The 16,000-nt window shown below is 53.9% G+C and overlaps 1 protein-coding gene across 1 annotated transcript; it reads right to left on the bottom strand.

The window, feature by feature from the left end:
• Nucleotides 1-3,062: 3,062 nt before the first annotated feature.
• On the bottom strand, nt 3,063-11,127 carry Clba1 (clathrin binding box of aftiphilin containing 1). The gene is made up of 5 exons (XM_021179619.3): nt 10,251-11,127; nt 8,868-9,004; nt 7,581-7,710; nt 5,306-5,422; nt 3,063-4,249 (listed from the first exon to the last, which is right to left on the bottom strand). The coding sequence occupies exons 1-5, from the start codon at nt 10,668-10,670 to the stop codon at nt 4,088-4,090; spliced, it is 966 nt and encodes a 321-aa protein (XP_021035278.1). The 5' UTR covers nt 10,671-11,127; the 3' UTR covers nt 3,063-4,087.
• Between the last annotated feature and the right edge of the window lie 4,873 nt (nt 11,128-16,000).

Raw genomic sequence — 16,000 nt, 5'->3', positions numbered from 1 at the left:
GCTGGCCTCGAACTCAGAAATCTGCCTGCCTCTCCCTCCCGCGTGCTGGGATTAATGGCGTGCGCCATCACGCCTGGCTGCATGTCAACTTTTAAGATGCTGCTTTTTAGGAAGTGCCGGGAGATGGTGACCAGCCTCACAAAGGCCTTTTCGCCCTGCTGCCTTCAGTTTTCTTCCTGGATAGTAAATGTGGACTTCGCAAGGCAGTGAGCTCCAGCTTATAATTGCTGAGTTTCCTAGGCACCTCCTGCCAGGTTTAATCATGCACGTGACATTTTTAGGATAGATACAAATGTGATGACTAGGAGCCGACTTTGCGTGTTTGCTAGCTTTGTTTACAAATGCTTAACTAGGAATGCACTGCAGAAATCCCAGCACTTGAGAAGCAAGAGGATTGCCAAAAATTCAGGACTCACTTAGGTAATACCAAGCAGGGCCCGTGGAGGACACTGGCCAGTATGCCTCGTGAGTAACCATTTGGTCAGTAGCAGACCAGGAACATCACATCGGTGCTCCTGCTGAGCTGTCCCAGCCTTTCTTGCTCAGTACTGCATGGACCTCGAAAAGTATCCCAAATGTATTCAAGATTGGACCCCACAACATTTTTCATCAGAGATAGGGTAGGGTCCTACCCCTCTGAAGATCTAATCAAAGTTAAGGTTGTTGAGTGGTGTTGCCACTGATATGGTGGTGTCTCCCCCATTCTCCAATAACATTTCTACCCACACTTTTGCATACAACCTAATTAAACTAGGTCACTTTTTTTTTTTTTTTAAGGACATGTAACTAGGAAGAAGACTGGAAAGGAAGGGTTCAGAGGGAGAAGGTATGTATCAAGTACACGAACTGCATCTGCCACCTGTCCTTGGGTTCCTGCCTGCCTCCCTCTAGACAGTTGACTTTGATGTATGGTCTTAGAGGTAGGACGTTTCTGAAGAGGGGTCTCATGTTAACTCCTGGATATCTTCGTTGAGGTGAGCAGAGCACTGCTAGAATAAGAACACTTGACTCCCTGGTCTATAGAGTGAGTTCCAGGACAGCCGGGGCTACAGAGAGACCCTGTCTGGAAAGAACACTTGACTGTGAGGCACACCACTATTGAGCTGACTCCTACCTTCCAGCATGCTCCCATTCTAGGGCTCCATGTATGTTGCCTTACTGCTGACCCCGTCAGTTGGGACAAATCAAAGTGCAGGACACAAACCAAGATGGGGTCCCTGCTGCCCCTGAGCTGAAGCAAGCCAGCCTAGAAGGCAGCCCTCAGGATCAGGCTCAGCTTCTTCCAAGGTTCCACCCTGCCCTTTCAGCTTGGTAAAAGACATGGAACAGAACAAGTCACCATGCTGAAGAGGGCAGAAGGTAGGAACAGGAACCAGGGTATACAGCAATACCCAAAGCAAAGCCAACAGTCGAGGAAGCCTCGAATCTAGGCCTCTTGCCTCCTGTTTGCCTAGAGCCTGGGTGAGGCTGGGATCCTGGTTCCTCCAGTGCATCAAATCCCAGTTCTTGGTGAGGAAGGAGGTGGGAAGGATAAAGGCTCTGAGGACTTGTTGCGTTCCAGCGTTGGCAGGGGCACCCCGTCTCTCAGTCACATTTCTCTAGGATGCTCTGGGCAGCTTCACCTCTCCTGCAGCTGTTAGGAGCTCGAGAGCAGGGAGCATTTCAGAGCACTTGCAGGGTGCTCTGGCTTATACTTGTTCATTCCTGCTTTAGTAGACAGAAATTGCATACACTTATGGCATATATGATGTTTTCAGATATCTGGGGTAGCTATATGAAGCTGGTGGTGATCAAAGGCTACAAGGTTATTGAAGGCTCAGCGGTTATTGAAAAATGAGAACACTTAAAATCTTTTCAGTCGTTTCTGAGAACATATGTATATCATTTCCTAAAAGACAGTTGTGTTAGAGTTTTACTGCTGTGAGCAGACACCATGACCAAGGCAACTCTTATAAGGACAACCTTTCATTGGGGCTGTCTTCCAGGTTCAGAGGTTCAGTCCATGCAAGACCGTGGCAGTGTCCAGGCAAGCATGGTGCAGGAGGAGCTGAGAGTTCCACATCTTCATCTGAAGGCTGCTAGGAGAAGACCTCCTCCAGGCAGCTAGGGTGAGGGTCTTACAGCCCATGCCCACAGTGATACACCTACTCCAACAAGGCCACACCTCCTAATAGTGCCACTCCCTGGGCCAAGCATATACGAACTATCATAACAACAGTGTTTCTCTGCATATCCCCAATTTTCCTGGAATTTGCTCTGTAGACTTGCCTGTCCTCAGACTCAGACCCACCTCCCTCTGCCTTCCAGTGCTGGGATTAAAGACGAGTACCACCATGCCCAGCTTCATAAGTCAGTGGGAAGCTGCTCTCAGTAGCCACTGTGTCTTGCTGATTGTTGATCTGAGGTTGTACCTTGGCTGACACCCCCGTTTTCCACTAGGCCCTGCTGACTGCCAGCCTTGCAGCCTTAGAATTTCACTTTTTTTTTTTTTTTTTTTTTCTGAGACAGGGTATCTCTGTATAGCCCTGACTGTCCTGGAACTCACTTTGTAGACCAGGCTGGCCTCGGACTCAGAAATCCGCCTGCCTCTGCCTTCCGAGTGCTGAGATTAAAGGCGTGCTCCACCATGCCCGGCAAGAATTTCACATTTTAAGACTCCACTGAAGGAGTCATGTGCTTGTCTCTGCACCTGGCTTACTCTACTCCCCCATCACAGGACAACCCAGATGACACCATCTTGGACACTGTAAGCCAGGCTGCAGTACACTTGGTACTAGTTCTTCCACGGAGAGGTCCCAGTTCCTTCATACAGATCCCTAGCAGCAGGAATTCTGGGTCACATGGTAGTTGTTTGTAATCTTGGGAGAGAATCTACACTGTTTCCCACAATAGTTGTTCTAATTTGCATCTCTTGGTGGTCTTGCCAGCTCATCTTTATCCCAGTGGGAGTCTGGACGCTTGACTGCCTGACTGTATCTCTCTATGGTGACTGAAGGCAAGCACGGACTTTGTGTGCCCAATGACCAGCCACTTGGCATGCTTTGTGAGGAGCCTTTTTTCTTGTTTTCTTCCTCCTTCTGGATAGCCTAGCTTGCTCGCTGTTTCCTTTGCAGACAGCAGTGCCTCTGGGGAAGTACCTCTGCAGCCATGGGGAAGCTGCAGCTGCTGCTTGCCCTGTGCTGGTCAGTGCTGCTTTCTGAAAACAGAGTTACAGCAGCTTTCTTTCCTAAAACTGGCACCCCCAAACCCAAACCAAATCAAACACCTGCTTCCCCCAAAACAACAGGTTAGCCTTTTGTTATAAGCCTCAAACTAGATGCCACCTAGTGGTGGCTGCCTGCAAGGGCAGAAGGACCAATGGCATTTCATTTTCCCCTCCTGACAGCAGCAGTTCCAACACTCCGCGTGCCCTCCTGTCTGGACTGTTCTCTAGTTCTGGACAACTGGGTCAGTTCAGTCAATAGTGAAGTTGGTATTTTCTGAGCAAGTCAGTCCCGCCATAGCCTCTCCAAGAGCTAATGAGTCAACAAAAACTCAGGCTTACACAGTTCTTTTTAATAAAAGTTTACAAAATGCAGCGCTGCCTGCTTGTGTATGCCTCTGGAGTAAAACCCTTTGTGTCAGCAGATGACCAAGGGACACCCAGTGTGTTCTCCCACTCTCCCACTCAGAGTGAAGCTTGTTCCCGAGGCTTCTGGGTAAGGATCCAACACAGAGAAAGATAGGTATAACACCCCAGGAAACAGCACGGGGAGGGCCAGGCCAGGGCCAGGGCATGTTCCTGCACGTGATCAGTAGCTATCTTCTGACTTCTGAACTCATGGATCCAACTGTGAGCCACGCAGAGGTCAACAGGTACCTGGTACCAGCCTACAGTGTCCCCAGAAACTCCATGGAGACTGTCTCTGCCCCCTATCATCAGTGCCCCCATCAGACCTGAGCACGTGTTATACGGTAGTTTAACAGAGGTCCTAGGAAACTAACATGGAACTGGGAAACAGTGCCACAGAATTCTCAAGTTCTAGTTCCAAAGCAAGCCAGTAAGAAAATGTAAAACATCTCATAAAGGTACAAAGTCCTCCTGCTTTTAGCGGACATCATTGTTAAAGAATGCCATTTTCAGGTTGCGTGCAGTAAAGATCTTTTTTTGTGGAATGGTGATGTAGCGCCCGTTCCCTTGGAGCGGTGTCTTCAGAAACAGGCTGTAGGTAATCAGGCTGCCCTGTCTGCTGCTGGACGTCCCCGAGAGCTGAGAGGAAAGTGGTCATCAGGTACAAGTGTGTGACACCAGAGAGACCTGGAGAGGTGCACCACACACCCCGGAGCCCCTCATGCTCCTCCTGAGGTGCACCGCACACCCCGGAGCCCCTCAGCTCCTCCTGGGGTACACCACACACCCCGGAGTCCCCCAGCATGCTCCTCCTGAGGTACACCACACACCCTGGAGCCCCTCAGCTACTCCTGGGTTTCCCTGTGTAGTTCAACCAGAGACTCATCCGGGCAGAGAGGGCTGAGGTCAGAGCCACAAGAATCCTCCAGCTGCCCCTGGTAGATCCCTCAGAACTGCTGCTAGGCACTGCCCCAGGTAAAGTTTCTGCCCTCAGAGCTGCTGCTAGGCACTGCCCCAGGTGCTATGGTGAAGGTTGAACATTCTAAATGTCCTGCTGCCCAAAGGTTGCTGCAACCTTCCTTCAGAGATTTGTCCTACGAAGCTGACGGACAGGCTTCTGGAGCCTCTGGCATCTTGCCATTAGTTCATAACAATGCCTTTTCTTGAGTGCCACAGAACCCCTTAATCTGGCCCCATAATATCAACCAAGGCTGCAGCCCGCCTCAGTGAGGGGTGGGAGGGGGTACCACACTATCCTGACGTGGCTTTCCACAGAGACTCTCAGGATTGTAGCCTCCTCCATCCCCTTCCTTCCCTCCCCTCCCCGCAGCACTCCAAAGCAGATGCCTGTGCACAGCCTCCAGCCACTGCCTCCTCCGCAGTTTCTCCTGGGCGCACACACAGAGCCCTTCCTGAAATGCCGATTCAGGTCCAGACAGGCCTGCTTTCCCTTCCCTGGTAAGAGAGGGCAGGAATGAGGCCCCACTCCTATTCACACCTCTATCCCTGCTGGGCCCTGCTGGGATCATTTCATGGGCTGGCTGTAGAAGGACTCTCAGCCTGAGAGAAGAGCCGCTCCTCAGATCCTGTAGGTGTCCTGCCAGCCTCTACCCGAGTCCCTCTGTCCTCGGGTGCTCTCGGTTAACAGTTCTGGTCCCTAACACACTGGCCAACGGGGCTTCTGACCGTGCTCACCTTGGTCTGAATCAGGGCTTTGCAGTGGTGTAGGTGGAAACCGCTGACTGCCAGCAGCTCTTCAGGCTTTCTCAAGTCAGAACCATCCAGGACGTGAGCCTGGCCTCCAGAAGGGCTCTAAGGAGAGAAGCCTCTGTTACAGCACTGCCACCTCCACTTTCTTTTCAAAAGAGCCTTGACTCTGGGCGCCTTGGGTTCCTGGGGGGCCAGGCCCATTGCCTCCCTCCCAGCCTTGCCTGCTGCCTGCTGAACATCTCCTGGCTCGTGGGCCCCCAGAACTGGGGTGCTCCTCAGCCTTCCAGCTGTGGCTTGAAGGCGTCTCTAAAAACTAAGGTGTTGTAACCTGAATTCCTAAGTCAACAGCATTTAGAGGGAAGCTTTGGGAAGTCATTAGGCTTAGACGAGGTCATCAGAACGCTGCCTCCGTGGTGGCATTAATGCCTTTCTGAGCACAGTGACAAGGGCTGGCGTGCCTGCTGGGTCTCACCTCATGCTGCTGAGCCCTGTTATAGGGGAGCAAGCAGCTGCAGCAGGTGCTAGCACTATGTTTAAGGACTTCCAGCCTCCAGAGCTATGAGCCACACGAACGTGGGAATGTTATAAACGGTCTGGTCTCAGGTCTTTTGTTACAGCAGCAGGGAAAAGACTAAGACACCGCTCAACAGAATGTCCCCACAGCCGCCTCATCTACAGGAAGACCAATTGCCTGCAGCTGTCCCCTGGAGCCTGCTACTCAGCAACCCTGTTTCCCAGCTTGCAGGTTCAATTTTTCCTGCATCACAAGGCTAGGCTGGCCTCCTAGGTGGGGTGTGGGTGGCAGGGGCTTGGGGAGCATTCTTCTCTCCTCCTAGCTCCTCACTAGCCTGGTGGCCTGGGCTGACAAGGTAACCAGTCCTCATTGTTGCCCTCAAGCTGCCTCCCTTCTCGGTCTCTTTAAGTTTCCCTATTTAAAGCTTCGCATAATATTTAAGAACGAAAGACTTTTGCCCCCTGACTTCTGGCAGACAGCCTCACTCTGAGGTGGAACAGCTCTGGAAACTCAGGGGCATGACCTGTTGGTCACTCACGCTTCACTGACCATTGTCTACTGCTGTCCTCTGGCCACTTCTTGAGCCTTTCTCTCCTGCTGCTCTGCCCTGAACTTGGCTGGCTCCTACCTCAGGCATCAGGGTTTCTTCTTGGGACCACCGTATATCTAGGGGGGTCACCTGGTGGCTTCGAACCCCACCTAAGCGACCTCTCAGGTAAACACCAAGCCAACCCATCACATTGCTTTGGGTGTCTCAAACATGCCCAATCCCACATATGCCACATATTCATATAGAACTTGCCCTCACCCCCCACCCTGGCCCTACATACACCACCTGTGAGCAGGCACCCGGGCTCCTGCCTATCCTTCTCCACCCACAGGGTAGCACTTCCTGGCATTCTCTGTGACACAGCCATCCCTTTTTTCCACTTTTTTCCATGTGCTGGCCCACATGCACCCTCTCTCCTCCCACAAGTACCCTGTCTCCTCCCTCATGCCTGTTGGTGTAGACACCTGTGGGGTCCTGCACACATCTAAGGATAGCATGCTACCCAAGAGAGGCAGGACACCCCACCGCCGTCTCGCCGTGTTCCAGTCTCATTCTGAGAAGTGAGTGATACCGAGAGCTTGTGAAAGATGGACTTCCCAATGCTGAGAGCAGGCAGGTATCCCTACTACAGAGAGTCTCTGTCCGGCACCACCCTGCCCAGTCACAAGTGTGTCATGCTAGTGTGGCTGGCACAAGGCCGTCTCTACCTCTCTGTGGCCATTTCTTAAATAGGAAGAGATTCCCACAGGCTTCCATGCTGGGGGCTAGCAGTTAGCTGATGGCTTTTCAGAAGTGATCGGATCCTGAGGGCTCCTTCCTCGTGCATGGTATTCGCTGTATTAATCCACCAATGGGCTCATAATCCACCAGCATTACTGACAAGGGAAGGGAGTTTTAGGCCTAATTCTGGCTGAAGGACATGCAGCATGGGTGGTGTGTCCTTGAGGGCTACAGCTTGCCTCTGATTGCTATACTCACAGCAACCTGTTACTGTTCCTCTGCTTTCTGTCCACTCTGACACTTCCTTTCTATGACACCTTTCATCTTACCACAGGCCCAGAAACATGGAACCCCACCACAGGCTGAAGTTGCTAAAAAGTGACCCAACATAAGCCTTTTCTCTCCTCCAGTTACTTTGCCTGGGCACGTCTCCGCAGCAAGCAGAGCCTGGCTGCCCCCGACCCAGGCCTCCTCACCTTCTGAGCAGCGTCTACACCAAGCACAGGAAGGAGGTTTTCCCGACAGTGAGATTCGCCCCAGAGACATCTCGAAGCAGATGTGGTGTCAGTGTTCTGCAGGGCTCTCCAGAGCTTCCTAGATTCAGAACTGGGAGAAAGATGCAGTCATGACAAGGCACCTCAAAGTCTTCCGAATCAATCCCTGAGCCCAGCCCTGGCTCTCGTTAACCCAACATTCACTATCAACCTGTCCTACCTCTTATCTGTCCACATGTGCCCTGCCTATGTGGCCAGATTCACTGGTGTTATTCAAGCAAGTGCCTACAGCCGTGCTGGCCCCACATTAGACTCTCACAAACTAGGATGAATCGATGAAGAAACACACACAGAGGAACCTGAATCATAGCCCTGTGAGTACTGTGTGCCGCAGTGGGCCAAATGCTGGGTTACTTCCTTTTTCCAAACACTCACGTGTTTCTGAACATACAAGAGTGTTCCACCCTAAAGCAATACCCATCCTCCTGTCCCAGTGCCTAGCCTTGCCAAGCCTGACAACTGGCCCACCTTGGACCTCTGAAGAACTTGTCCGCGGCACAGCCACCACTAGCCTGCTGGGGCTCTCCCCATAGGCTATGTTTTATGGGAGCACCAGACAGCCAGGCACTGTTGGTCAAGGCCTTTGGGCCACCCCTGTGGAGAGTCTCCTGGGCAGGTTCTGGGTTGGCCCTACATAGTGGTCAAAATAGATATGACAAGAGCCCAGAGTGTGACAAGGTTCTAAAAATGCCGGGGCCTGCTTGGAGTGTGCAGAGACCCTGAAGCATACCAGCCAGTCTTCCCTGGGCCCTGGGTGACAGAAAGCCTTCTCACCCTACCTTCTGCTCACTCAGTGCCTCAAGACAATCTCTCTTTTGTCAGGCCCTTAACATTGCTACTGTCAGCTGAGAGCATGTCCCTACCATGGCCAGTCAAACACGATGACGTGTGACTTTCTCCCGAGGCACACACAAGATAACCCTGAAGGTCAGCGGCTGTCCTGAGGTGTTTCCTATGATTGTGGCTGAGGGCCATAGGGTGTCAGGGACCACTGAGCCAAGTCGCTAGCAGCAGCCCTGAGAGGCCACACCAGGGGCACGACTGCAGTATCCATCTGTGCTGCCAGTCCCTCTGGAATGCTGTGGCCCACAGGTGGCTACAGGGACACTGCACCCTCTAGGAACAACCAAAAAAGCTTTGTGAAACCACGTTAGCACACAAGAAACGCAGCCACAGTGCCACGGCGCAGTTCCGAGCTAAGTTCATTACCACAGTCTCGGCACAGACGCAGTTCCTTCATTGCTTCTTTCCAAGAAATGGTCCAGGGAACAAACGTCCTCAGGAGCCTGTTCCACGGCGACTTCTTGAAATGCAAGTCTAAAAACCTTCTCATAGCTGAGAATGGACTGGAAAGGAGGAATACCCCAAGGTTAGGAGCAATGTATATACATTAGGTCACCTTGTCCCAAATACTCCACTCTAACATAAGTGTATTTAGTCCCTGGCTGGGTGCTCAGTTGGTGTTGCCGTCACTGACGACCGATGATGACGACGAAGCCACTCCTCAGAATCTCCAGGCTATGTAAAAACACAGTGAAGGGCTGGTGAGATGGCTCAGTGGGTAAGAGCACCCGACTGCTCTTCCAAAGGTCCAGAGTTCAAATCCCAGCAACCACATGGTGGCTCACAACCACCCGTAACGAGATCTGGCGCCCTCTTCTGGAGTGTCTGAAGACAGCTACAGTGTACTTACATATAATAAATAAATAAATCTTAAAAAAAAAAAAAACAGTGAAAAACCACAGGCTTGCACATCTAAAACTGTGTCAGGGACACGTGAGGAGCACTGTCCCTGTTTCCCCTGTGGAGGGGCTGAGAAGTCTGTGTGAACGCCAGTGGGAAACACAACTACACTGTGGAAGTCGGGTGGGGTGGGGTGGACAGTCTGAATCAGGTGGTGGCAGAGAGGGGGCTGGCAGGTGTTTGGGTTTTGTGTGAGTGTCCCCTGTGCCTGTGGTCTGCAGCTCAGCTGGGTACACTTTCCTACACTCATCCAGTGTTTTCTGTAAACTTCCCACCATGCACAGATGTTTTCTAACACTTCAACCAAGGTGGAGAAAGTGCTCGCTTTAGAAAGAATGTTAAAGTGCTGTGGCTGACTGCAGGAGGAGTGGCCCTCACAGCAGGCTACCCTGCCCCCACCTCTTTCTTTCTATTTATCCTCATCTGTGTTTGGGGTGAGCCGCTGAGGAGGGGAATGGCTCAGAGGCTTTTGAGGAGGCAAAGGTGTGGTCAGCTCTGAGGGCTGTGTGGGACCCTGTGTGAGTGTGCCCCCCCCCCATCCTTTTTTTAGTTTGTTTTTCAAGACGAGGTTCCTCTGTGTAGCCCTGGCTGTCTTGGAACTCACTCTGTAGACCAGGCTGTCCTTGAACTCAGAGATCCGCCTGCCTCTGCCTCCTGAGTGCTAGGATTAAAGGTGGGTTGTGCCCAGCTTCCTTGTCCTCCTCTTAAGCAGAGGAGAGCCAACCACACAGCAAAAGACAAACTAGATGAGAAGAGAAGGCTAGCCAACCCCCCACATTCCTAGGGCACAGAGACCTGGGCAAAGTCTAATGGCTATACAAAATACTTGCCACTCAACCACGGAAATACCTCTGAAGATGGACCAGCAGCAGTTCCTGTCACCCAGGGTCCACCCTGCTGCACCTGGCAAGAACCGCCCTCTTCGGGGACTGGAGGGGTTCTCAGCGGCTGACATTCCGTGGCTCTCCCCAGGAGTTCAAAAGACTGAGAAAACTGCTCAGTCTTAGCTGAAGACTCCCGGAAGCCTTCGAACTCTCCCCACCCGCCGCTGAGCTCCCCCGGGTGAGGACAGCTGGTGGGAAGACCCTCATCCAGCCTGGAGCTGTTAGCGTTCGCGTCCGGCAGAACCACGGGACCGTCGTTGCAGATCCGCCTCCGTTCCAAACCATCGCCACCCTGTCCTCTAGCTGTCTGGTGGGGGGATCCCTCTCCAGGCTCCTCTGCGAGGTCACTCACTGACTCTCTCCCCACCTCCTGCCCGCCTTGCATCTTGGTGTAGCCAGGCCAGCCGACCCGAAGGAAAGCCGCTCGGAAAACATGCAGCGGCTGAGCTGGAGTTGCCCAGGGCTTCCTGGGAGTGTTCACGTGCCTCCGTGGAGTCGACCCCTCCTGGCACGCGCGGATGACTAGTCCGGCACGGGGGCGTGTCCTAGGGCCAAACAAGTGAGGCGAAGGAGGGCCTGTGGGCAGACGCAAGTCCTGGTGGATGAGCTGCAGAACCCGGTCTGTGAGGCGGGAGGCTGAGGGCAGGGAGCTCGGGGATCGCGTCCCAGACGGGAGTCTCGCGGGCTCCGGGACCAGGTCTCAGGCGCAGACGGAGGGGGTCCTGGGCTCCCAGAGGCCCGCAAAGCGCGCACCCACCTTCGCCGCCGCGACGCGCCTCCCGGCGCCCGGCGGGGAGATACTTACAGCCAGCTTAGCCGGCAAGCAGCGCCGCGCGTTGCCCGGCAACGATGCGTGCCAGCAGGCTTCCGGCGTGCTTTAAGTGTCGTCAGCACGCCACCGTGTGGCGTGGCCAACAGCGCCCCGCCCATGCCCATCCTCTCCCGACTATCACTTACTTGCTGTGGACCGGAGGATGCTGGCTGCTCTGCAGTGGGACCCAGCCTGCTATAGTGACTGGTCTTTCTGCCTCCCCCGCCCTACAAATATCGGTGGGAGCAGTTCTCTTTTTATTATGGCGCCCAGTGCCTGTGTGTCCGATATGTCCCTTGCAATCGCATACCTGGCCCGGGAGTAAGGCCACTGCCACGGTGCTGGCCCCTCATCCCACACCCTCTGGCCCTGGTTCCTTGCTCTTCCATTGGATGCTTTCTCAAGTCTAGAAGCTATGGGGAAAAGTCTGTCTACCTGATTTAATCCAGTTCCAGATCACATTCCCTTCTGCAAGAATGAGCATCTACTGCCTGCAGAGTCGGAGAGCCACAGTCCTGCCTCGTGTGCTCACAGTCTGGGCCTGGTCACCAGCCGGACCCAAGGCGGAACAGGGTCAGTCTTGGTCATGGACAGGCAGAGACTCACAGGCCCCTGCAGGGCCGTGATGAACTAACCTTGCCCCTCTCCCAGCCCCAGCCACAGAAATCCTTGGCCCTTTCCATCTGTCCCCATTCTGAGCTTCATGATTCAGCCTCCAGCCTGTCACATCTCTACCCGAATCACCCTGGACTAGCAGCCATTAACAACCTCCCCTGTGAAAGAGGTGGGTCAGACCTGCATCTAAACCCAACTTCAGCCCCTTCCCCTATACTCAGATTTCCCCCTGGACTTCCTTAGGTCCTGCTCTGCCCTTTGTATGAATTATGCAGTCCCTCATCCCCTGCCTCCTCAGAAGAACTACTGGAAAATTTGATTTAAAAGTGACAAGATGAGATCATTCGCTGCATCTTGGACCACAGCCTTCCCCATTCCCCTGGGCAGATGAGCCTGGCACTGTTCACTGAGGCTTGCGGGCAGAGAGCTCAGGACCATGGCTTGGCGCAGCTATTCCCAGCTTTCCCAGTGGCCCGGTAGGATGGTGCAGACACCGTCTGTGTTTACAGACACTGGCTTGTTTGCCTCACTCTGACCCAGCAGGTCCTGCTCTCAGTCCATTCCCAAGGCTCCAGTTCCCCTCACCTGCTGCCCTTGCTGACTTTGATGTCTGGGGAGCTGGAAGAACAGGAAGACTGAGGCCTGGGCCCACAGTGGGACACAGTGGCAAAGGACTGGGGCTGCAGCGGGTCTTCCCACCTTTAGTGTCTCCCCATGTCTGTCTAGCTTTCAGCTCTGAAGGAAGACTTCCAGAACCCAGAAGATTCCAGTTCTTGATTCACAGGTCCAAGTTGGGGTGATCTGTGTGACCGTTGAGCTGAATGATGGTCCCCAAAGATATCCACGTCATAAAATCCAGAAGCCATGAAAATGAGACCTTAAAAAATGGAGGGGTGTTCTGTATGAAACTAAAGAGGCAAGAAAGCTGGGTGTGGTGGCACAGGCCTGGCACACCAGCCCTGGAAAAGATGAGGCAGGAGGATCAAAAGTTAGAGGCCAGCCTACGCTACATGGTGAGTCTGAGACTAGCCTGGACTAAATGGTGAGACCCTGTCTAGAAGGAGGGAAGACAAGAGAGACGGGTGAAGAGAGGTGTGTGAAGACACTAGCAGTGTCCCAAGACTCAGGGCAGCAACCGTGCCAGCATCCCAGATAGGCAGAGTGAGCGCATGTCATTCTAGCCTAGTCTGTGATATTTTTCATAGCAAACATGGTAAACTGATAGACCTCGGTGCGCCCTGGGGACCTTACTGAAGAGATGCTGCCCTGAATGGACAGAGGCAAATTTAACGTTGGTGCCTAGTGGTGACTGAAGGAGGTCAGACAGCCCAGATAGGTGGGCAAAGGAGGCAGTGGCTCTACTTGGATCTGTAGAGCAGGGTGGGCCAGACAGTAGAGGGGCCTAATGTCAGGGTGTGAGCAGCTGGGCTGTGAGCCCTGAGTGGCCGTGAAGGGGCAGAGCCAGTGTGCTGGGGGAAGGAGCCCTGACCGACTTCTAATCCCTCACTTGTCCCTCCCTCTCTTCCCCCAAGTTCTTCTGCCCCGGGGTAGTGCTGCTGTGCCCAAAGCCTACAGTCAATCTGGTGGCTCCCAGGTCACCTGACGCTAAGGACTGAAGAAGCTGTCCTAGAAATCACTGGGATCTTCCCGTGAGGTGGGAGGGGTCACATCCCTGTCTCTGCACCTGTGGTTTCTGGACAGTAGGGCCACTCTGGAGCTGCCCAAGTGCCGTGTTGGCCTGCTTAGTCTACTCCTTCATGGGCAGCAGGGCACCCCAATATGCTCTCCCAACTCCCTACTTCCTAATACCGGCTGTGTTCTGAGCTACATGGACACAGGGATAGGAAGGACCTAGGGGCCATGCCCAGACCAGACAGGTATTCAGCACTGGGGAAGGTGAAGCAGATGGAGGCAGGGCCCCTGTGGTCAGGGAACTGGGGTGGTGGGACTCTGGGCAAGGGCCTCCCACTGTGGACCTGCAGGCTTGGAGCCTGCAGGCGAGGAAAGGACTGAAGTAGGCAGGGTGACTTGTGGGAAGAGTGGTCACAGATGCTACCACCTCCTGCATGCCTGTGGGCTAGGGTGGGGCAGGGCCATGATGATAGCAAAACTATTTTTGCCAGGCTGCTGCGGCTGCTGCAGGATGCATCAATCATTGATGCTCTGGGCATCATGGCCAGCTTTTCGGGAGAGGCAGTGAAGCATCGGGTCAGGCAGGTGGGTGGGGGCAGAGAGCGAGGCAGCCACAACCATATCAGGCCCAACTCCCTCTAGACCTCCAGCCACCCCCCCGGGGGGTCCAGCTTTGGTGTGGTGGAAGATCATGGGGTGTTACAGAGCTACATAGCACCCCTGAGTTGATGTTTAGAAGGGGTGGTGGTGAGAAGCCTTTGTGTGCTGGCTGTGGCTGTGAGTTGGCTCATTTCCCCACATGTTGGGCAGGGGGTATCAATTCCTGAGCTAGACTTGGCTACAGGAGCTTTCCCCAGCAGGGCATCTGTCTCCAGAGGAGAACACAGGGAGGAGGCTGGGGCTGGAGTGTGGTGCCGGGAACTCCTGGCAGCACATTGCTCTGCAGCAGAAGATGGCCAGGCTTTAGAGTGGGGGAAGGGACAGTAGACGGAACATAGCGGGTTCCCCACCACACACACTTTCCTCCCCTGTTCCTGTTGACTGTGACCCCAGGTCTAGGTTTTGGCCTCTGAATTCTACTAGTGATGGGCAAGTCTAACTGGGCCCTGGGAGCAAAGACTGACTCTCGGCTGGTCCACCCAGATAGGTGCAGCCTGGTCTCTAGGACAAGATCTTCCAAAGGCATGGAGAGCGAAGCACAGCCCGTGAGGCCCCAGGAGCACTGCTCAGGAGTGAGCAGTGGCCCCCCTGTATTCTGTACATACCTGTATGCACATGAACCTGAGTGTATACACAGGAGTATGTGTGCCTGTCTGTGTGTACTGGGACTGATCCAAGGTGTCCTGGGGTGTGTGTATGGTCTTGTTTTTCTGTCTGTGGCTCTTCCCCGAGGTGGATAGCTCTTTAGGGAGATGCCCCAAAGTGTCTGGTCCTCACACTGTCTGTAGTCTGGCCTCTCACCTAAGTGGGATCTTCCAGGAGTGCGGCGCCTCGAGTCCCCGTGTTAGGTCCTCACCCTGCCTTGACAGTCAAGCTGAAGTTCTAGTGCTTGACTCCTGGCAGGCAGAGATGCATCTGCCAACGAGCCCTGAGTCTGGGAATAAACAAGAGAAGGGAGAGCCCCTGGGTTCCTGCCCTGCATCCTGGGTCTGGGGCCTAAGCCAACTCTGAAATGACTCTCAGGGTTGCAAGTGGTTGTGGTAGTGAGCTGCCTTGCCCTTTTCTCAAGCCCTGTCCAGGCAGATGCAGATACTCTGGCCACACATGTCCAGATTCTGGTACCTTCTCACTGGGTCAAGGGTCTACAGGCTCAGAGGAAGTTCAAGAGGACCTCTGGTGTCTCAAGGGGGCCTCATTACCAAGCACAACTCTCCTAAGTGTGCTGCCCCCCCCCACCGTACTAACAGTGTCAAGTGGGAAGGTGCTGGCACACCCAGGTACCCCTTACCTAGTACAATGCCCCCGACATTACATCATTGGGCCTGTCCTGTTTGCACCTGGGTAGCTTGGATCACATATACTTCCTCACAAAGCTAATGGGAGCCACCACAGCCCCAGGCAGATCATGCTAGACAATCCAAATATGTCACAGAGTCTGGGACCCTAAGACCACTTTACATTGCCCAGAGGAAGAGACAACAGCTTTGGTGGTACAAACCTACCTTGTCCCAAGGCCCTTGCTCTCAGACTCTGAAGCAGGATTCAGACACCCTGGATTGGCAGGCAGGCAGAGACCCCCCCCCCCAGCCTTCCCAGCAGACACAGGGATGTACCCTGGAACACAGAGACCCATATCCCCAGGGACAAGGCAGTGTCTGTCCTTCATCCAGGACATTTCTCCAAGGAGAGGGTGAGACTTGTGTCCCACCAAGGCAGGGCTGTGGCCCATGCAGTGGCAGGAGGAGGCTGCCAGGGCTCCTTCCCAGCAGTGACTCGCGTCTGTCTGACCTGTGTGTGGCTGGCGGGCTGCCCAGCGCTGCAGCCCGGCTAACGGGAACTGCCTGCCATGAGTGAATGATCCGTGCTGACGCTCACCGGCTTGCCTGGGCCCTGACTTCTGTGGGCAGTCCCTGCTTGTACCTAAGACTGTGCACACTGTGTGCACGTGCACGTGCAGCCATGTCCTGTTATGCTTATCATCTGTATATGCAGGTGTG

The sequence above is a fragment of the Mus caroli genome, unplaced genomic scaffold (assembly GCF_978045245.1).
Source record: "Mus caroli unplaced genomic scaffold, Mus_caroli_1 scaffold_14, whole genome shotgun sequence".
Lineage (NCBI taxonomy): Eukaryota > Metazoa > Chordata > Mammalia > Rodentia > Muridae > Mus > Mus caroli.
Note: the sequence above shows the minus strand (reverse complement) of the source record. Positions and strands in the feature narration are given on the sequence as shown.